This window comes from Mandrillus leucophaeus, unplaced genomic scaffold, assembly GCF_000951045.1.
Source record: "Mandrillus leucophaeus isolate KB7577 unplaced genomic scaffold, Mleu.le_1.0 Scaffold1827, whole genome shotgun sequence".
NCBI lineage: Eukaryota > Metazoa > Chordata > Mammalia > Primates > Cercopithecidae > Mandrillus > Mandrillus leucophaeus.
The window spans coordinates 12,790-36,615 of record NW_012101840.1 but is presented as its reverse complement, the minus strand read 5'-3'; the positions used below and the strand labels follow the sequence as shown (position 1 = coordinate 36,615).

The 23,826-nt window shown below is 38.9% G+C and overlaps 1 protein-coding gene across 1 annotated transcript in view; it reads right to left on the bottom strand.

Annotated features, from left to right (window-relative positions):
* LOC105537987 (anosmin-1) overlaps window positions 1-23,082 on the bottom strand; it is a 116,925-nt gene extending 93,843 nt beyond the window's left edge. Inside the window, exons 1-2 of the mRNA XM_011977701.1 lie at window positions 22,927-23,082; window positions 11,569-11,631 (exon numbers count right to left, since the gene is read on the bottom strand). Coding sequence (XP_011833091.1) covers window positions 11,569-11,631; window positions 22,927-23,082 — 219 coding nt within the window. The remainder of the gene's footprint in view (window positions 1-11,568; window positions 11,632-22,926) is intronic.
* Window positions 23,083-23,826: the final 744 nt, after the last annotated feature.

Below are 23,826 nucleotides of genomic sequence, written 5' to 3'. Positions count from 1 at the left end.
AAAAAAAAAAAAAAAAAAAAAAAGGAAAGTATATTGTTATGACATTTTCATATTACATGAAGTCATTCAAGATAAAACATACTGTGTTCCAAAAAGCAATTCTCAAAAAATTTAAAAGGATAGAAATCCTAAGTTTTGTCTTAACTAGATATCAGTAGGAAGATATATGTAAAATTCTCAAAAATTTACAAAATAAACCATACACTCATATGAAATTCAAAAATGGAATCACAGAAGTAATTAGAAAATAGCTGTGTAAAAATAAAAACACGCTGTAACACAAAATGTGGGTTGTAGCTAAAGTAGTGCATAGGGCAAAATTTATAGCATAAAGCTCTTATATATGAGAAGAAAATAAGGTCTCAAACTAATTATGTCAGCTCTTGCAATAAGAAATTATATAAAGAGAGTCAAACTAATCAAAATTAAGCAAAAGTAAGGAAATAATGAAGGACAGCAATCAATAGCATAGAAAATGACAAAAAAAAAAGAAAAACAATAAAACAAGAAGTTTTTTTTTTTTTAAGGAGCACTAAAATTGACAAAATTCTATTGGGATGTATCCAGAAAAAAGCAGAGAATACATCAATTACCAATGTCATTATTGCAAAAAGGGTTCATCACTACAGACTTAACAGACATCAAAATGCTAACAATAAAGGTAGATTAGGCAATAATATGACCTACTCTATTTTTATCAATGTGATAACTTTGATGAAATCGTTTACTTCCTACAAAGACACAGGTTATAAACACTACTAAAGAAGAAATAGACAACGTGAATAGTCCTATGTCTACTAAAACATGGAAATAATATATAAAAGTCTCAATAAGTAAATAAATAAACTTAATGCTCATACAGGAGCTTCTACTTCTTAGAGAAGATAAATATCCGAATTATTTCTAAGTTCCTCCATGAAAGCTCTACCAACTCAGATAAAAGGAGACCCTCTTCATTCATTGACTCATTTAACTGGAGTACATCATTCTGCTAGTTACATGAGACAGGAAGGCTAAACTTTATTCCTGCTATCATGTTTAGACTGCATTGGGGAATAAAGATAAATCAACAATTATAATTCTGTATCTTGAATAATAAAATAGCGTTTTTCATTTTTATTTATAAAGAACCATTTTCATCTGCTGATTTTTTCTTTTTCTTGTTCCTTTTTTTTTTTTTTTTTTTGAAACAGGGTATCATTCTGTCACCTAGGCTGGAATACAGTGGCACGAACATGGCTCACTACAGCCTCAACCTCCTGGGCTCAAGCAATCCTCCTGCCTCAGCCTCCTGTCTAACTGGGACCACAGGTGACCACAGGCATGTGCCACCATGCTTGGCTAATTTTTTTTATTTTTTATGTTTTGAGGAGATGGGGTCTGACTTTGTTGTCCAGGCCGGTCTTAAACTCCTGGGTTCCAGTGATCCTCCCGTCTTGGCCTCCCAAAATTCTGGTATTACAGGTGTGAGCCACTGAGCCTAGCATCACCTGCTGATTTTTAATCATTTTAAGCAATTGCACATTTTCTCCCTATAGAATATCACTGCACAAATCACAGAAGGTTTCACAGAATTGATAGAAAACTTCAAGTGAGTGCTTTTTTGTTGTTTGTTTTTTAAAACAGGGTCTCACTCTGTCACCCTGGCTAGAGTGCAGTAGCACAAACATGGCTCACTGCAGTATCGACCTCTTGGGCTCAAGCAATCCTCCTGCCCCAGCCTCCTGTGTAGCTGGGACCACAGGCATGTGCCACCACAGGCACAAACATGGCTATCCCTAAAATAGGGGGCCCCAGTATCCAAGAAGGACATTCACATACTTGCTACTCAAAGGCTAGGCCTTAGTTCAGCAGCATTAGCATCACTTGGGAGCTTGTTGGAAATGCAGACTCTCCTGGCCACACCACAAACCTTCTGAATACCATATGCCTACCGAACACCATATACCTACTTAATCAGAATCTGCATTAAAGCAGATTCCTAGATGATCTGTGTGCGTGACCAAGTGTGAGAGGGTCAGTTCTGGATCATGCTGGACACTGGAGTTGGCATCTTTGGACGCATGAGTGTCTCCCTCTCCACATTGAAATTTCCTTCGCCCCTAGTTCCTTATTCCAGAAATCAAGTTATCCAGTTTGCGCTCCATGTATCTCTGACTTCACACTCCTGACAGCATTCATTTCCCCTGACATATAAATGTATTCCAGTCTTTCCAAGGTAAAACACAAAATTCACTTTCTCAACTGTGAATTCCCCCCTAACCAGAGCCTCCTCTCTCTCCTCTATGCTCTAGAGACAGTCTTAGGGAAAGACTTTAAACTTACAGAAAGAGTTGCATGTATTTGGTCTGAATTTCCTCCTTACATTTTATTCTATAACCCAGAGTTGTATGTGTTACCTACTATTGATCCACAGAAAGTCTCCCACACAGATTTCTAGTGACTTCCTAACTACAAAACTCAGTGAGCCCTTTTAGTCCGCATCTCACTGACCTCCAATACAATTAAAAAGTGTTGACCTTGTCTTCCTCTTTCAAAGTAAAAGTAGCTAATAAATATGTAATGTATGTTATCTTCAGATACTGGTTAAGTGCTTTACATGCATTCAAAAAAATTTTTTTTACTTAAATTTAGTACTTTTGCAATTTTCATGATACTCCCCTAACTCCTTACGTGCCTACTTGCCTAGCCCTTCTTTTCAGACTTAGGTATTCAAATTATTCTGAATAATCTCCAGTCTTGGTCCCATAAATTTTCAAAACTCATCAATTCTCCTACGATTGAGTCTAGAATAATTTGATACTCCCCCGAGTAATATAAAAAATCCAATGAAAACTGAGTCTCAGTGCTTAAAAAAGGAAAAAACGTTTATGTTCCAGAACTATAAAATTTGATACAATGCAGATTGCACCCATCATATGGTGGTTGGCAAAGAAAATCTCATAATAATTATAAAAATTCATAAGCATTCTTCAAAACATTTCCACTCTACTACTACTACACCCCCTAAGTTGAAAAGAAGAAGACTTAGATGAATTCTGCATCTCTTCACTGGTGCCCAAGTAACACCATCCAGAAATACAAGTAACACTTTTATGTGTTACAAAAATGTAAAAGACCAATGTTAATCATTTCTAAAAATAAAAGCCTATTATTTATAATATTAAAAACTTTTTGAAAATTGTCTATGTGGCTGGGCGCGGTGGCTCACGCCTGTAATCCCAACACTTTGGGAGGCTGAGGTAGGTGGATCACGAGGTCAGGAGTTCAAGATCAGCCTGGCCAAGATGGTAAATCCTGTCTCTACTAAAAATACAAAAATTAGCCGGGTGCAGTGGCAGGTGCCTGTAATCCCAGCTACTCAGGAGGCTGAGGCAGGAGAATCGCTTGAACCTGGGGGGCAGAGGTTTGCAGTGAGCCGAGATCATGCCATTGCACTCCAGTCTGGGTGACAGAGCAAGAACCCGTCTCAAAAAAAAGAAAAGAAAATTGTCTATGTGTCAGTCACCCCAGCCTCCATCCCTTTGTCTGATCCTTACTCTCAGCTGGTCACCCTGATTCCTTTTTCACTGAGAAAAGTAAAGCATTCAAAAGATAAGTTCCACAGATGCCATTTTCACACCCACCAATGCACTGCATCTGGTCCATTAAAATCCCATGCATCCATGAATTCTCATGCATCTCCTGTCCCAGGACGTAGAAGCTTGCTCCCATTTCAAAACTGCCTCCACACAAACACACAATGGTAAGACATTGCCATTTAAGGTTATGTGCTTCAGCAATTCCTCCCTTGCTCCTCCAACATCAAATAACCCCTCTCTTCTGAATAATTCCCATCTGCTTGTAAAATATAATTAGTTCTCTACTGTAAAAACAATTAAATGTTTGATTACCTTGTTCACACCTCTTCCCACAATCTCATTTGCGCCCCTCATCACTTTTTTCTACAGTAATGCTCACTGAAACGTTTCTATACTCCCTCTCTGTTTCCTCCAACCATTTATCTGAAATTCATGCCAATTAGGCATTTTCTTCTGCCACCCAATAACACTGGTCTTGTCAAAGTCCACAGTGAGCTCCCTGTCGCAGAATCCGATGATCAAATTTCAAGTCTCCATGCTCTTGCAGCATTTGACGCAACTGATTACCTCTTCCTTGTTGAAAAGCTTTCATCGTTTGGCTATCGGAACATCACACTCCTCTGTGTTTTCTCCCAACGTATTGGCCTCTCTTATATCTCCTTCTTTATCTCCCCGTTCCTCTTATGTTTCTGTGATTCAGAGTTTAACTCATAGACCTGTTTTCTTTCTGTCACCTCATTGAGCTTCGTGACTTTAAACAGTACCTTCACGCATGGCATTTGTTCTTTCAGCCTAGAACTCTCACCTAAATTCCAAACTCCTGTGCCTATTTCCCTACAGCGCATCTCATACAGATTTCCATTTGCATCTGAAACATACCAGGCTCAACACCAAACTTCTGGTCTATTCTTTCTCCCCACCTCACCCCCCAAAACTATCTGTGTCCGACACATATCCCACATCTCGTACATTCCAGCTTTCTTACCCTAGTTTTTAAGGACAAAAGTCGGCGACACCACTGACTCAACCCTTTCTCCCATTCCTCATGTTGAATCTGTCACCATGACCACTCTGGATTGAGCCACCACTATCTCTCATTTGCTCAGTTGATCAGATTGTACCAAGTAAAAGAAAAAGCCTGAGTGTCTCACCCACTAGACACACTACCGCAGGTCCCATTCTAGTGTTTCTGAAGAATTGACAACTTCCTTAAAAGGAAGTACTCAAGAGCCATACTATAATGCTTGTAGGAAAATATTTCCAAATCAAAAATCTTTGTAATAAAAATTGAGTCCATCTTTCAGTTTGGACATATATCTGTTTAAGAAGAATAGCAACAAAGTTCATCTTTATTTCCCCTTCACAAATATATTCTAACTGCAGAAGCTATTGTTCGGATATGTTAAAGCAAAATATTGCTAAATGGTACTAAATTCTATGTGCTTATCCTTTTCCACCCCAACACACATCTGGGGCATATTATGTCACTTTCACGTTTAGCTTTCATCAGCTTCTTTCAAGACCTTTAACTATTTTACAGACATATCCAGACAGGTACAGGTTCTGTTCCAATTCCTACAGGGTTGCATTTAATTATCACTCTAAATTTTAAGACATAAAACCGGTTGTAGAGCACTGAAGAGAGAAAAAGTTTTGAGTGCAAGAAATCCCCACAGGAGAGGCATGTTAACCCTCTTACTTTTCGAGGTCTCTTTTCAGTAGTGTTGGAATATTTCTTTCAGAGCCACGTGAAGGGGCAAGGAGCCCTGTCTTCCTTCTCTCCTTGAGGTGCCATTAATTAACTATGATTTGGCCAGGCACCGTGGCTCATGCCTATAATCCCAGCACTTTGAGAGGCCGAGGTGGGTAGATCACCTGAAGTTAGCAGTTCAAGACCAGCCTGGCCAACACGGTGAAACCCCGCATCTACTAAAAATATAAAAATTAGCTGGGCGTGGGGCAGGTGCCTGTAATCCCAGCTACTCGGGAGGCTGAGTCAAGAGAATCGCTTGAACCTGGGAGGCAGAGATTGCAGTGAGCCGAGATCGAGCCACTGCACTCCAGCCTGGGTGACAGAGAGAGACTCTGTCTCAAAAAAAAAAATAAAAAAATTAAATATGATTTTAAACCACTAAAACTTCCTTCTCATTTAAGGATAAGCCTGTCCAAGCAGGGATGACTGGGCCAAGAACTTTACATTTGACACAGGCTCATCTTTTATTCCCTGATGAAGGAAGTAAAACATCATCCTCTGCTCTGTGTGCTGTGACACAGAATAGGTTTAGGAGGGAAACCCTACAATACAGCAGGAAAGAAATGTAACTAGAAGCTACACCACCTGGATTTTAGATCTTATACTCCACTAACCAACCATGTGATCTTGGACAAATAAATTCCTTCTCCTTGTGTATCAGTTTCCTTGTCCATCAAGCTTACCTAATGAAATTCACATCTAACTTCTTCCAAGGACTGTTATGGGAATCAACTCTATAAGCCTGAGAGACATTTCAAAATGCAAAATCGCAAATAAATTACTTGATAATTACATATGTAGTAAAGTGAAAACCTCCTTTTCCTTCCCATTTCCAGGCTGAGAAAGACTGCATATCTCAGGATGCATATTCATTCCAAACAACTTATATTTTTAGCTTTGATTGATCCCTGAAGTCAATAAGGTTTCAGCTTTCTATGACATTAACATGTACTGCATACTTCCAATGTTGACATCCACTGAGTTCTTACTTAGTGTTGAGATTTCATGAATCAGAAACATGAAAGTCAAAGATGGCAGCTGTTTTATCCAATGCTGACGTCCACTGAGTTCTTACTTAGGGTTGAGATGCCATGAATCAGAAACATCAAAATCAAAGATGGGAGCTGTTTCATCCAGCAAGGAAGCAAGTCATAAACAATGATATATCAAGTTTCACCAAAACTAAGATCATTAAGAATGAGAAAGAAATATTGCCATTTAAAATTTAAGATTCCACTGATTGTGAAAAAGGAAAGTTTCAATCTAGGAAAATGTACCTTTTGTATTTGGTTAAAAAAATAGTTTGTCATCATTTGTAAGATTTTTGAAAATAAGAGAACAGGCCGGGTGCAGTGGCTCATGCCTGTAATCCCAGCACTTTGGGAGGCTGAGGTGGGCGGATCACCTGAGGTCAGGAGTTTGAGACTAGCCTGGCCAAGAGGGGGAAATCCCATCTCTACTAAAAATACAAAAATAAGGGGGAGTGGTGACACATGCCTGTAATCCCAGATACTCAGGAGGCTGAGGCAGGAGAATCGCTCGAACCTGGGAGGCAGAGGTTGCAGTGAGCCAAGATCATGCCACTGCATTCTAGTCTGGGCGACAGATCGAGACTCTGTCTCCAAAAAAAAGAAAAAAAAAGAAAAGAAAATAAGAGAACAGTGATAATGGTTAGTTAATAAACTGAATCTACAAAACAGAATCTATTTGCCTATCTATGTATCTATGATTACATGCCATGTTCCAAAAACTTGATACATGAAAAAAAAATCTCATATAATCCAGAGGACTGCTGAAATATCTCACTTTTTTCCTGTTTTGATACAAACATTTAACTTCTTCATTTAAAAAATGGCATTTACTGGGCTGGGCACGGTGGCTCACGCCTGTAATCCCAGCACTTTGGGAGGCCGAGGCGGGCGGATCACAAGGTCAGGAGATGGAGACCATCCTGGCCAACATGGTGAAACCTCGTCTCTACTAAAAATACAAAAATTAGCCGGGCATGGTGATGCATGCCTGTAGTCCCAGCTACTCAGGAGTCTGAGGCAGGAGAATTGCTTGAACCCGGAAGGCAGAGGTTGCAGTGAGCTGATATTGCACCACTGCACTCCAGCCTGGCAACACAGCAAGACTCCATCTCAAAAAAATAAAAAATAAAAAAAATAAAAGAAGACATTATTACCTCTGACATCAGCCTAAAAGTAGCAAAAGTAGCAAAAGTTACCTTGCAAATTATAATAAAATAGGTAATCAGATGAGAAGTGAGAGAGATCAGGATATGAGTACGAACTGAACCAGTTCTAGGTATGTTATTAATGTGCCTCCAAAAGTCTCCTCCATGTAGGAAAATTTATTTTGTGATTAAAATTACCAAGAACAATGTTTTATGTTTAGAAATGGGTGCTGGTAATACAGATTAAGAAGTAACAATACTCTAAATGGTAAGGTGAGTTTTGTGATATAATTATGACTGTTCTTTGTTTTATTGTTTTTTGTTTTGACACAGGCTCTTACTCTGTTGCCCAGTCTGGACTGCAGTGGCATGATCATAGCTCGCTGCAACCTCGAACTCCTGGCCTCAAGCAATCCTCCTGCCTCGGCTTCCCAAAGTGCCAATATTACAGGCATTTGCCACTGCGCCCAGCCTGTTCTTTTTCTTGGAGCAAGAATTTAAAAACTTTTTCTATAAAGGGCCAGATAATAGATATTTTCAGCTATAAGGGCCATATAATGTTACAACTACTCAATTCTGTTGTTGTAGCACAAAAGCAGCCATGGACAATATGTAAACAAACCAGTGTGGCTGTGTTCCAATAAAGTTCTATTTATAAAACAAGAGGCAGACCAGTTTGCCTTGCGAGTCATGGTTTGCAAACCTATGCCTTAGAAGACAAATAAGCTCAGACTGCCCTGCAAGTAAACATACTGGGCCGAACATGTCTAACAGTGTAATTGTTTCAATTGAAGGATAATGTAATCTAGAGTCCCTTTTGGGTCTGAACTTTTACAAAGGGAAAGCTTGGAGTCATGACAATATGGACTTTGTATGCATTCTTAACAAATAATGTGAGAATGGGGAGAATGAACAGGATTGTATTAGACCTGTCTCCATAAGTGACTAGGCTTAAAAATGCTGAAACAGCCATCAGTGTTTTCAAGGTTCAGCCTACTTCAACACAATAGTCAGATACTTACTGCAAAATAAAACAGATGCAAAAAACACACAGGGACGTAAAAACAATCAAAGCCACTAAAATGGAACATCAAGTCTTGAGTTATTTAACCGTTGGGTTGAAGCAACTCATCAAAGCGCCTCACATTAAATGGCATCTGTTTTCCCCACCTTTCAAGTTTCAATTAACCTTTCCTGCCAGAAGGGATCACAATTCAAACACCTGAATCCCATTTTAATAAACTGGATTTGGTTCAGAACACCTCACAGTTACCTCAGAGAATGGCAGTTACAGAAACCTGCTCTTGAATTTGAAATTTACAGGAAGAAAGCTTTCAAATTACCTTCAGTTATATCTTCCTTCTCAGAGATCAGATGTAAAAATATCAGCCCAGAGTCACTGATATTTAGGGATAACAAATTTATAAAACAAACACCTTGTTCCTCAAGATTCTATAAACAGGTCAGGCACAGTGGCTCATGCCTATAATCCCAGCAATTTGGGAGGCCGAGGCAGGTGGATCACTTGAGGCCAAGAGTTTGAGAGCTGCCTGGCTAATACAGCAAAACCCCCGTCTCTACTAAAAATACAAAAATCAGTTGAGCATGGTGGTGCATGCCTATAATTCCAGCTATTTGGGAGGCTGAGGCACGAGAATCACTTGAACCCAGGAGGCAGAGGGTGCAGTGAGCCGAGATCACGCCACTGCAATCCAGCATGGGCAACCGAAAAAAAAATATTCTATAAATCTATTTTTGTGCCTATAGATGTATAGTTTGTGTATGGAATAGAATAGAAAATTAAAGTTAAGAGCACAACAGTCACTCCACTAGACAGTGTGCTCTAATTGTGTTGACAAGGATTACCAATGTGGGTAAAAATTCAGAATCAATAGTTGATTCAGATACTTCACAGAGCTATGACCCGCAAGCCTATAACACATAATACAAATCATTGTATTTGTATACAATCATAATACAATATCATTGTGTTACTTTTGTACAGCTTGATAAGCTCTGTACCATGCACTTACATTCATTATCTATTTTAATAAACACCGTGTAAGATCAATAGGATAAATCCCTCATCTGAAAAAATGAGGTTGAAGACACAGGTTAATTGATTTAACTGAATTCATAGAGTAAGTTGGTTTTGCAGTTAGGATTGGAATCAAGTTACCATCATTCACAGCTGAGATCTTTCATTGAGGAGAAAATAAGCCCCACAAAGGCTGGAATTTTTGCGTGATTTGTTTCCTACCGCATCACTACCAAACTGCAGAGCACGTTATAGGTATTCAAAAAGTTCATGTTGAATCAATGAATGAATAGATATTTTTAAAATATTAACTAAAATAGGAACACAGAAAAGGTAAAAGCAGAACACAGACATGGGATGGTCTCACTCTCTTTATCCTTGAAGCAAATCATCAGTTTTGTTTATTTCTGCTGCGTCTTTTCTATATCTCAAGGGGCCCAAACCCATTATGATCCCTGGTGATTGGCCAAGTGGAGTTGACCAGGAACAACACTTAGATAATCAGTGAGAGGGATAAAAAGACAGGAGTTTTAGACCCAGCCTTTCTACCTGGAGGGTTGGCCGTGGACAAGCCATTCATTTGAGGAGCTTCAACTTCCCAGTCCTTCTTGGCTTCTACACACAACTCTTGGGGACTTACTACCTGCCTTGCTTAACTACAGGAATATGGGAAAGGTCAAGTAAGATTTGGAAGATATTTTACACACAATACATAGTGATGAAGCCATTATTGTCCTAATTCTGCAGTCATTTTCTCAGAATAAGATCCAGAGTGAAACACAGGCAATGGGATTACACTAGTATTTATTTGCTGTAGTGGATGAAGACCAGACCAATGTCTCTGGATCCTTGGAAGAGTTCCCTTTCACCCCCCAGTTCTGTTCAAAGATAATCCATAACACCATTTCATTCTGATGTCGGGGCACCTCTTCTGGCCAAGACCCTTAACTGAGCTTTCTTGACTGCCAAAATGGACTCTTTTGACTCATTCTCTACTGTTCCCCCCAAACCTTCAGATTCTCCTACTTCTCAAGTCCACTGTCCTTGGAACCCTTGGAACCAGGCAGTCTGCTTGGCCTTGTGTCTGGTTACTTCTCAGCAGAATCCAGGCTGGTACAGGGCCTGTGCCCCCTGTATTCCCTGGGGAAGACAGTCCAGTAAAGCAGATCTTCTCCTTTTTTGTGCTATTGGTGATTTTAGACAGTAGTCCTTCAGGACAATATTACACATTCTTCTAATAAGGATGATAGAGAGATGAATGGGTAGATATAAGAGTGGATGGCTGGATGGATGAATGGATGGATAGACAGATAAATATATATAGATAATAGATGGATAGATGAATGGATGGATAGATGATGGATGGATGGATGGATGGATGGATGGATGGATGGATGGATGGATAGATGGATGGATAGATGGATGGATGGATAGATGATAGATGGATGGATGGGATGGATGGATAGATGGCCAGCTGGCTAGCTGGCTGGCTGGCCGGCTGGATAGATGAACAGATAGATACTAATCTAACTGATAGTTAGGTGAAGTAAGATGCCTCTCTCCTGTACAGTTAAAAGCGGGCAAGCATTCTGCCCAGGATATGAGGAGGAACCCCAAGGGGGAACAAAGAGATGAAAATATTTGAGAAACACCATTAGTAATAACACGAGTCTCTTCTCCCAAATGGCATGAATACTTCAAAAGCATGTAAAAACTGCTCAGAATAGCTATGATATAAGGTGAGAGGGTGATGACAATCGATACCTTTAGAAAGCTTGTAGTCTTCCATCTATGCATCATAAATTTTTTTTTGTCTGGTTAGCCAATAATGCAAGCAGTGGATAGCCAGGTTTTAAGAAGGCTCTATATTTTTTACATGAATTTACATATACCCACACACACCTGCAGTTAATGAACTCCCCAAGCTGCAGAAGAATAAGAGGGCCATTCATTCCCATGACCCACATAGGCATAGTCAGATTTGGGTCAAGTGTTTTAAGTATCACTGACGGTCTCCTACCTCACAAAAGCTTTGGCACTGGTGTTTCCTCAGGTCCCCGGATTCCTTGCAGGGCTCCAGACACTGGAAGAGAGGAACAATAAAAATAAATAAAACATGGAAACAACGAAACAAAGCTGAGAGGAAAAAAGAATTCACCTGTGATTGTTGCTTTTCCATGCTCGTTTATTCGGGTTAGTTTAGAAAACCAGAGAATCAGCTGCTTTTTTAAACTGGGTATAATACGACTCTGAGCAAAAGCATCATTACAGAAAGCAAACCAAAAAATGTATTTCAACACAATTGAAAAGGAAAAGTTACAGCGGCTGTCAGTGACTTACAGCAAAAGTAATGATTGTCACCATCAGCTGGAGGAATTGGGGTAAGAAATATTTTCTATTCAGTAAGAAATACTTTCTTTTCTTTTTCTTTTTTTTTTTTTTTGAGACAAAGTCTTGCTCTTGTCCTCAGGCTGGAGTGTGATGGTGCGATCTCGGTTCACTGCAACCTCCACCTCCCATGTTCAAGTGATTCTTCTACCTCAGCCTCCCAAGTAGCTGGGATTACAGGCGCACGCCACCATACCGGGCTAATTTTTGTACTTTTAGTACAGACACGGTTTCACCATGTTGGCCAGGCTGGTCTCGAACTCCTGACCTCAGGTGATCTGCCCTCCTCAGCCTCCCAAAGTGTTGGGATTACAGCGTGAGCCACTGCGCCCAGCCAAGAAATACTTTCTAAAGGTTGTTTCAGAGGAAATTTTTCTCATAAAACTTAATATTACATTTCCTTTAAATTAGCAGCACAGGGCTATTTTTTTGTATACTCTTCTACAAGTAATTAAGTGAAAACGCATTGTATTAAATTTATGTCTGTATGTATGTGCACATATGTATTGTTAACTTGTATCCTTATCTCAATGAATTCAACAGCATTCAGATACATCCAGTTTAATCACTCCATTAAAATACACTGAATAAATCTGTTAGATTATGACATGAGAGTCTCATAACAGAAAATGAGGTTTCCTTAAACATACATGCATATAACTTATTACTATATACATTCCAATAAATCAAAGACACTAGCCAGACTCCAATATTGGTTCAAGAACGATTGTAACAATAAACAGTAAGATTGCTGGATAAACAAATTATATACACATATAATATAGTTTATTACTAATACATAGTATATATATTATATATATACATGATATATAAAATATATATAGTCTGAGGCCAGGTGTGGTGGCTCAAGCCTGTAATCCCAGCACTTTGGGAGGCTGAAGTGGGCAGATCACTTGGGGCCAGGAGTTTGAGACCAGCCTGGCCAACAAAGTGAAACCCGGCTCTACCAAAAAATACAAAAATTAGCCTGGTGTTGTGGCGCCCGCCTGTAGTCCCAGTTACTCAGAAGACTGAGGCAGAAGAATCGCTTTAACCCAAGAGGTGGAGGTTGCAGTGAGCCAAGTTCGGGCCACTACACTCCAGCCTGGGTGACGGAGCAAAACTCTGTCTCAAAAATAAAAATAAAAATAAAGTATATATAGTGTGTACATATGGGATGTCTGTGTGTGCCTGATTGATAGTAGCCAGGTCTCATGGTTGAAAAAAAAAAATGTTACATTCATATGCATGGAAACTTGATTCTCAAAATTATATTTCATGCAAGTTGTAATTTTAAACATTAATAGTCATATATAGTCAGATGTCAGTCATCCAAATATAGGCATAGCCCTAGCCCTCATACATTCATGGTTATTTTATCTATATTATTTCTATTTCATTATTGACGAATTTTCCAATGACAGTAAAAAATTCTCAGTTAAATTTCAGACATGTATAATGTAGAGTTCCGGATATATGGTGAAGCAATACTACTTTTTCACTCTATTTTCTAGTAATCTCCTCCATGTTTTAAAATACAGATATAGTTAGAAGATACACTGGAAGACTCTATGAAGAAAGTTAATTTTCAATATTTATTGCCATTTTTAATCAAATATATGTATGAAATCAACCGCCCCTGTGCCAACTGTCAATTCTTTATAACAATAATGCTCAAAGTGCGATCAATTACTGATATTACGGGCACCCCTTGGAGTTTCTGTGAAATGAAAACTCATGGGCCACATTCTCTACCTACAGTCCGAATCTCTGGGACCAGGGCCTAGGAATCTCTTTTTAACAAGTTCTACTGAAAATTCTGATGCTTACTAAACTTTAAAAAGAACTGCCATCAATTTGATGTTTGCATTTAACAGTGTCTTTATGGAATAAATGCTTGTTGGATGTTTCTTGAGTGAAATGACAAAGACTTACCTTGCAAGTAGCTGAATCTCTGCCTGTGAACAATCCCCAGACCATTACTGTTTGGAGTAATGTCTCTTTCTTGCTTCATATAAGTGTCATTAAGAACATATATTTCTCATAAAAATATTTTAGATTTCATAAGTAATGTTGCATATGAACATTTTTAATTATTTTAATTTTTTAAAAAAAACTTGAGCTCTTTAACAATTCTTTTCTAAGACATATATGAGCCTGTCCCAAGTTACAGTGCTTACTTCTCTCAAGCATGTTCAAAAACAAAATTTTCACCAATATAGTAATTATAAAAGTAAAACAATTTTAATAGAAATTAAACATTGTTTAAAAACTTACCTAACTTACTTATCTCATGATTTCCTTAAAGAACCAGTTTTTTGTTTCCTACGGCTACATCAATGCTTTGTCCTCAAAACTCTTGTTACTTATTTTTTCTAGACATTTGCTTCAAGGCAAAAATGTTTAGTAGTTATTTAATAAGTATGCTAATACCTAATTCTTCATCAAGACCATTTGAAATGAATACATGACACTCTTGCCACTTGCAAGTTAAGTCTTTATCATTTCACTCAAGAAACACTCAACAAACATTTATTCCATAAAGAAACTGTTAAATGCTATGTGGCTAACAGTGTCTGAAAATAAGCATGTGATTTTTGTTTTCCCTCATTGCAAAAAATATAAATTATGAAAACATGCTGCTACATGTGTACACAGTTGCATTTTCACAACTATAGACATCGGTGCACAAAAAATCTCAAGTCTTTGAAATCTCCATAATCCCACATAACCATTGTCCTGAGAGCTTGTGGAATAGTCAAATACCTTATACAAAACAAATACCATTTACAAAAACAGGCATATTTCTGGAATGCTAATCAAAGCAATGCACAACACACTTGTTTTGCTATTAATCCAGAAGCTCTGCCAAGTCTAGCATCAGTATATATAATTCATTTAAAGCTCTATTTTAATTGCATTCCTGCTTCAGATCTAATAACTAGTAATCAGCAGTATCTAAAGACATTTTTCAAAATGTTATTAATGACAGCCAACATCTTCTTTTAGTAATCCTCCATGAAATCTCTCTGACAAGCACAACCTATATACGATCATCTGAGTAAATGTTTGCAGGGTAAGTTTGCCTAAAGTCTATTTCTTTATAATACTCTGGCCAGTAAGAAAAAAAGATTTCAACAAAAGCTAAAGTGTTGCAGGAGAAAACGACAATGACACACTTTCTCTCATACTTCATGTAGAACAAAAAACTTCCATTTTTCCAAGCAATTAAAAAGAAAAAAGTATGTCAAAAGACTGCAGCCCTGCCAGAGGTGTTAGAACCTGAAGGACTCTATCTTGAACAGGGGCTGGGTAAAATGAAGCCAAGAACTGCTAGGCTGCATTATCAGGAGGTCAGGCATTCTTAGTCACAGGATGAGCTAGGAGGTCGGCAGGACTAGTTTCACAAGATACAGGTCACAAAGACCCCACTGATGAAACAGGACGCAGTAAAGAAGCCAGTCAAAACCCACCGAAACCAAGATGGCAAATGAAAGCAACCTCTGGTTGTCCATGTGCTCATTATGCACTAATTATAAGGCATTAGCTTGCTAAAAGAAACTCCCACCAGCGCCATGACAGTTTACAAGTGCCATGGCAATGTCCAGAAGCTGCCCTATATGGTCTAGAAAGGGGAGGAACCCTCAGTTCCAGGAATTCCCCACCCCTTTCCCAGAAAATTCATATATAATCCACCCCTTATTTAGCATATGATCTAGAAATAATGGTAAGTTTACTCAGTCAAGCAGCCCACGCCATTGCTCTGCCTATGGCACAGCCACCCTTTTATTCCTTTAATTTCTTAATAAAATTGCTTTCACTTTACTCTGTAGCCTTGCTCTTGAATTCCTTCCTGCATGAAGCCAAGAACCCATGTGGCCTCCCAGACTGAACCCCAATTTTGGGGTTTACCGTGTGACAACCCCATATCTCTCTTCCACAAGAGGAGTGATTATGAGAGAAATACTACTTCCAGGAGACAACTGCTTTAGAATCTATCACATAAACTCACAGAGGCACCATGATCATGTACTACCTAAAACTATCCAAAAGAGTAACCAAAGTTTATATTTTTAGCAAAGGTTTTAGGCTTTCAAGTTTTAGGATGATAGACTAAAATCATTTCTTCTGAGGCTACTGCTTCAATTCCAATGAAGAAACACTTTAAATTTCAAAGAAAAATATGTAGATCGAGAGAGCTAATCGCATATGTCATCATTTGGCAGGTAGATAGCAAGTATGTTTCTACTTAACCTAGAAACTTTACAGATTATGGACTATTTTAAAAACTGTTTGTCTAATGGAGCCTCATCACAACACATCTATAGAAGAATGTAAAATTATGCACTATTGGCTGGGAATGGTGATTCACGTCTGTAACCCCAGCACTTTGGGAGGCTGAGACGAGATGATCTCTTGAGCCCGGAAGTTCAAGACCAGACTGGGCAACGTAGTGAGACTTTGTCTCCACTAAAAATAAAAAAAAATTAGCTGGGCATGGGAGTGTGCACCTGTAGTCCCAGATATTCTGGAGGCTGAAGTGGGAGGATCACTTAAGCCTTGAAGTTTGAGACTACAGAGTACACCACTGCACTCTGCAGCCTGGGTAACAGAGTAAGACCCTGTCTCAAAAAAAAAAAAAAAAAAAAAAAAAAAGGCAATTATTCTTACATTTTAGAAAGGAAATATTGAAGTTAAGAGAAGTTAAGGAAACAAAGCTAGTGGCTCTGGGAGGGACTGGGGCAATTGGGATTGAACCCATGCTTTAGCACACTCAAAGAAAGGGTATTTTCCATGATAAAGCACTTTATGCCACTTGCTACAGGGGATTCATGAGACAATGTATATAAAAGATATCTGTACACTGAAAAGTACTTTGCAAATCCATGGGATTAGTAAACTATGATATTCTCAGACCTCTCTGGGATTCAGTTCCAGAATGCCCTAGGTGTTACGCATTCCAAGATCTTCATATAAGCACAACCAATAAGACTATTTCGTGTCACAGAGAAAGACCTCCAACTCATGAGTGGAAGTACTGATCAACAAGGAAATTGTGGATACTAATTTGGTGAATCACCATCTGGCCAGTTTAGCACCAAATTCCATACTTTACATTTAACCAAACACTTTCATAAAAGGACAGCAGAAGAAATGTTCTTACCAAAACAGCCATCACAATAAATTCTAAAGCAAAAAAGGTTCACACAAAATTCAAAATTTTACATTGCCCAATAATCAACCAGTAGAACTCATGATCAGGTTATGCTAAATGACTAGAACCCAAAACAAAGCAAGCAGCAGGTCCATAGATTTCAATCTGTTCAAATTAGCAACAAATTAGCTAAATCAACAAATATGGATTAATATTTCCTATGTACAAAGTACTTATCTAGTCACCAAGACGGGGGAAAATGTGGCATGATTCATTCTGCCCTGAGGGAGTGTAGAATCTCTTATGGGAGGAAAATATGTAGTTAAGTAAGTCTGCATCAGTGAAGCATAAAATAAATGAGTTAAGAACAAATGCTGGCCAGGCGCGGTGGCTCACGCCTGTAATCCCAACATTTTGGGAGGGCGAGGTGGGCGGATCATTTGAAGTCGAGAGTTCGAGACCAGCCTGACCAACATGATGAAACCCTGTCTCCACCAAAAAATACAAAAATTAGCCAGGTGTGGTGGCAGGCGCCTGTAACCCCAGCTACTTGGGAGGCTGAGGTGGGAGAAATGCTTGAACCTGGGAGCTGGAAGTTGCAGTGAGCTGAAATTGTGCCACTACACTACAGCCTGGGTGACACAGTGAGCCTCCATCTCATAAATAAATAAATAAACAAATAAAACAAACAAAAAAAGTCATAAGAAATGAAAAAAAAAAGGATATGTATTTTCATAGAGGATCATTGAAAAGAACTTCATAGAACTAGGGACCCATAAATCAGCTTAGAAGGGTGACTGTGGGCCGGGCGTGGTGGCTCACACCTGTAATCCCAGCACTTTGGGAGGCCAAGGCAGGCGGATCACGAGGTCAGGAGATCGAGACCATCCTGGCTAACACAGTGAAACCCTGTCTCTACTGAAAATCCAAAATCTAGCCGGGCGTGGTGGCGGGCACCTGTAGTCCCAGCTACTCGGGAGACTGAGGCAGGAGAATGGCGTGAACCTGGGAGGTGGAGCTTGCAGTGAGCAGAGATGGCACCACTGCCCTCCAGCCTGGGCGACACAGCGAGACTCCGTCTCAAAAAAAAAAAAAAAAAAGAAGGGTGACTGTGACTAGGATTTGACCAGCTGTAAGTAAATTTGGGATGAGGATAATATTGAATGTATGGAGTGGGGAGTATGGTGTGTGATTGCTAGTAGGAGAAAATACATAGCAGAAAACAAGGCTGGAAGGATAGCCCTTGGATTCAATGAGGAGCCACTGACACACTCAGAATGAACTGTTTGCTCCAACTTGTGTTTATGAAGACTTGGGTGTTGGAATAGAGGATGGATTAGAGAGGTGAGACATTGCAGTGAATTAAACCAGAGCAAAAGTCTTTACAACATCTTTCAATCTTCTCTCTGCCATTTCTAGTGACACCAGGGTGTCAGAGGACATTGGGTGAAAGGAGGAAAAGGATGTTAACCTATGAAAGGGAATATGGAAGTGCAATCCCATCAACATAGTCACCAATTGTTTTGAGAAGTGGGGATGAGAGAAATCAAATGGGGAAAGGCACCAAAGTTTCCAATCTAGATCTCAAGGGAAGTGATGGTGTCACCAAGATCAAGGAAGAAGGAGAAACAAGTATGGGGAAAGATATGGAACTGAGTGCTTAACACAATGAGTTAGAGGTGTCCAGGGAACGTACAAGGAGGGTTGTCCAACAAGCTATTGAAATTGTGGATATGCAGTTTAGGATAAAGGTTAAAGTTAATGATGGCATTATAAGTTTCTTTTGTCTTTCTCTCTTCATTAATTTATTCCTTTTACAACCATTTCCTGAGTTCTAACTATAACCACAGTATCATGCTAAGTGATGGGTCCACTGCTAAATCTATGAACCACACAAGGGACTGACTTCAAGGACCTTACAGTCTCTAGAAAGATCAAGGCAGCATGTACATTTACAAGCAAACATTGAAGATACAGATAGAGAAGAGGTACAGAAAAAATTAAATTGGAGTGTCAAAAATTTTAGGAGTTGGGCTATGTGAAAACTAGAATAGCAACCTGTATGAGATTTCATGGTTTAGTAAAGTTTTTTTTTCTTTAATCTGTTTTGTTCTCTCCTTATGTGTTTGTGCTTCAAAATGAGGTGATTGGAACATGTTAGAAGGCAGAAAAAAAAAAAAAAAGGATCAAATGGAGGAAGTCTGACTGAAGATCAGGATGATTGAAGATGTAGAAGAAGTAGGAAATTATCAATTGACCGAGGTCCCAGAGACTGTTGTAGGGGTTACAATATGAAAACAATGAATTTTTAGAGAGGCAACATATCACTGATATCATTGAACCCAACCCTATACAGCTTCCAGATTTGAGAACGGAAACATTTTCACAGAGGCAATGGCCAAGTGGTAGGGTTTAGATCCATGGCTCTGCCTAGGACTGGACATGAATGTACAGTTTCACTCCAGCTTAGAGGATGTAAGAGTTTGAATGTAGAGAAATGTGACAATGATCATGTGGCATGTTGATAACCTGTGCGAATAAGCCACAGGTTTCCAATATGGTGGGAAGGCACTGATGTTTAGATGTGTGTGCCTTCATGGATGCCATTCTGGTGGCTGGGCTTTAGTAGTCTTGAATGGATAGATAAGTCAGGCCACTTCCCAGGTGAGGGACTCAGAAAGTCACGATTCTAGCCAAGTCTGAAGGCAACAGAAAGAGCACTGAGTTTTAGATTTGGACTGACCCAGAGGAGAATCCCTCATCTACCTTATGCTAAATGATTTTTTCCCATTCAGGTTTTATTTTAGCCTCTTTAAACTATAGGTTTCTGATACATAAAAGAGTGAAAAAATATTTGCTCAGGTGGACTTTTTTCAAATGAAATTTATAAAGACCACCTTTTAAGGTGTCTACACATAGTAGGTACTTAGTGAATCTAGTTCTCTTCCATTTCTAGAGGACCAATAAGGAGACTTTATTTTATAGTTCTTTCATATTTCCCTAATGCCTACCTACATTTTCCCTTTTAATTGGAAAAGAAATTCAAATTTCTCTTAATTCCAGTCTCTCAAGCATGTTGTAATAATTGTTTTTTAAAGTGCCAAATTTCTTGCCCACATTTCCAAAAGCTAAGATTGAGTGGGGTGGTAATATTCTGTGTGTGGCCAGAACGTGGAATGAGAAGGGATATCCTGAGACCAGAGCACAGTACCTGTTCTTTCACAAAAGTATTTTCTGTTGAATAATTTAAAAATCAAATAATGCTTTATACTTAATTTTGTCTGGAGTATTGCCTAGATATAAGGAATAAGCCTTGGGGTTCTAAAAAATAAAAATAAAAAAATAAAAAACACCTCTAACTTTTTATTTTATATGGGTATACATTCATATCATATAACAATGTTACCTACAAAAGTTTACAAAGACCATTTCTGTTTTCTGAATTAATGGCAGCAAGTTTCTCTAAAAAGCTGTAGACCTGCTTTTTAGATGAAAGCTGTATTTTTTCTCCCAAATATATTTCCTAAAATATGTGCACCCTACTGCCTTTAGAAGTATTCATGGCCTCCCTCCAGCTCTAAATTGGTACTGTATAGAAATTGTTACAATCCTGTGTGTTGAAAAGTACACTGTGTCTTGCCAAAATAATGAAATCTTTTGGCAGACAGCCCTCTGAAGTGCAGTTGAACAATCACTGCAGCCTCAACCACAGAGGATTAGCATGCCAGCCCAGCACAACAGCATCAGCCTGAGACGGTTCACATCACAAATCAACTTGCTCTGAAACATCCGAAAGGTAATGAGTCTCTCACTGCGAAGCTTATCAGGAAACATGGGCCTCATTTTATCACAACTACTTTTTCACAACAAAGGCAGTCCTTTGAGTTTCACGGAAGTGTTTAGAAACTACATAACTAAATGAGAGGAAAGCAATTACTCAAGGTAGTTATTATCAGAAAACCATACTCTCAGTGTAATTCTTTTTCACTTAAATGATACCATCATGCATATCATTAAGTTTCTTGAAGTAGACAAAGTCATGGAATTCTGTTACCTGGAAGACAAAGCACACCTTCTTTGCATTCTTATATTTCAACCGCAATCTTCTAATATGGCATTTTTAGTACAGTATTGAAGCTTCAAATAGTATTCCCATGGTCACTGCTCAAATTTAAAAGATACTAATTATGAAGAGAAAGTGCTAACTTTCCAGTGTAGAAACCTAGCAGAGCGCACCTTAACTAAAGGATCAAAGACATTGCCTCCAAGAATGGGGGAAAAAAGCAAAACCAAACTCGGGTGTCCCCTGAAAGGATGCACTAGCAAGGACTCAGCATCTCACAGCACCAGGATTCCTGCCCATTACAGAGAACCCGAATCTAACCAAGAGGAAATACCGAACAATCTACAAAGCAATTAGCCTCTAGTCTTCAAACATATCAATGTCCTGAAAGACAAAGAAAGACTGAGGAACGGTTCCAGACCAAAGTAGACTAAATATACATGACAACAAATGCCACACATAATGATGAATTGGATCCTGAATCAGACAAAATAAGGCTATAAAGAACATTATCGGGACAATCAGTGAAGTTTAAATATAAACCATAGATTAGATGTTGGTATTACATCAATGTTAAATCACCTGAAATTACATGAAAATTTACACTTGATAATTGTATTATCAAATGATGGTATTATATCAGTGTTATCACTTACATTTGATAATTCCATTCTCTTAGTAGTTACTAAGAGAATGCACTTGTTCTTAAGAAATGCATGCTTAATTACTTGGAGGTAAAGAATCATGATGGCTGCATCTTCTTTTCAAATGGTTGGAAAAAAATCATTACAAGTGTATGTGTGTGTATATATACACATAGTCTATATGTATACGTTACACATTTGTGTATATGCAGAGAGAGAGAATATGATGAAGCAAATATGGCCAAAAAGAAAAGGAAAAACGACTGCTAAGTCTAGACTGGGTCAAGCAACTAGAAACCAGGGACCAAATGTGGCCCACCTCTTGTTTCTGTAAATAAAGTTTGTTTGGAACAGAGCTATGCCTGTTCATTTGCATATTGCCTGTGGCTGCTTTTGGACTACAGCAGCAGAGTTGAATAGCTGCAACAGAAGACCAAGCCAGCAAAGAATATTTACGAATCTTTGACAGAGAGCTTGCAATACCCTGATTTACATGAAAAGTATATGGAAGTTCTTTGCAGTGTTCTCATAACTTTCTTAAGTGTGTTTTTTTTTTGTTTTTTTTTTTTTGAGACGGAGTCTCGCTCTGTCGCCCAGGCTGGAGTGCAGTGGCCGGATCTCAGCTCACTGCAAGCTCCACCTCCCGGGTTCCCGCCATTCTCCTACCTCAGCCTCCTGCCTAGCTGGGACTACAGGCGCCCGCCACCTCGCCCGGCTAGTTTTTTTTTGGTATTTTTTTAGTAGAGTGGTCTCGATCTCCTGACCTCGTGATCCGCCCGTCTCAGCCTCCCAAAGTGCTGGGATTACAGGCTTGAGCCACCGCGCCCGGCCCTTAAGTGTGTTTTTTAAAGTTAAAATTAAAAATAAATTCATAAAATAATCTTAAAATTATTTAAAATCTCAAATTACAAGTTTTCTCTAGCTGGCATTATTAAAAAGCTATTATGGATATAAATATATGGGCAAAGAGTATTAAAAAATTTAAGTTCCTATCAATGGGCTTATAGGAATAAACAGATTTAAAGACAAATGCTTCAGATCTGAAACCTCATACCAACTAGATAATATGTCTTCCCAAGCAACTGTTCAAGAAGAAAGAGACAAAACCTAGACTCTTTTAGGCTCTACAAAGCCAGTTCTAATAGGCTGTATAGACTGGTGGTTTAACCACAGCCTCGGAAACCCTAAAGTAGAGGACCCAGCATAGCCTCGGTCATCTCGGAAGTCGCAGGTAAGCTCCAGGGTGACTCTGTAAGGATCCCAATTGTCCTTCCTCTCTGCCATCACCTCTAATTACAAAACACAGGAAACGAGGTCACTCGGCACTGTGGTCCAATTTGCCTCTTGGACCCACTTTGTCCCTCTCTCCTTTATACTAGATAAATCCTTCTTACAACATCCAAGCAAAATGTTCCTCGCAAGGAAGATAGGAGATGGATAGAACCTACGTCTTTTGCAGTTGCAAACTACTGCACGGCATGTGTATTAGCTTTCAGTAGTATGCTCACTCCCTGGCTACATTCATACCTGAATTCTAAAAGCAGCAGAATCAGTCTGTGTTTATTAAAAGCCCAATGAAGGAAAACTGATGTTGGTGTTTTGCCAAGACAGAGCAGGAAAGGAGGGGTAGGTGTCCTTTCCTCACAGGAGGAAGCTTACATCCTCACATGAACATTTTCCTAAAGACACAAAAAACTCACCCTCAGTGGGAAATGTATTGGCGCACGGACAACTTAATAAAATGATACACATAACAAGACAGCTTTTTCTGTGTGAAAATAAAAGTGCATATTTAATCAAAGTGCTAAAAAATCAGTGAGGGCTAGAAAATATTATCTGTATATGTAATTTCCAACCCAGAAACTATAACACACACATACAATTTTTTAAATTATAATCTGATTATAGGACATCTGTATATATCCTTTGGCAGACTATCAAATCCACCGCTCAGCTTTCTCCAATACTGACCCCCAGGTAATCAAAATAACTCAAGAATCCTGGCAGAGCCATTAGCCAGCTTTTGCA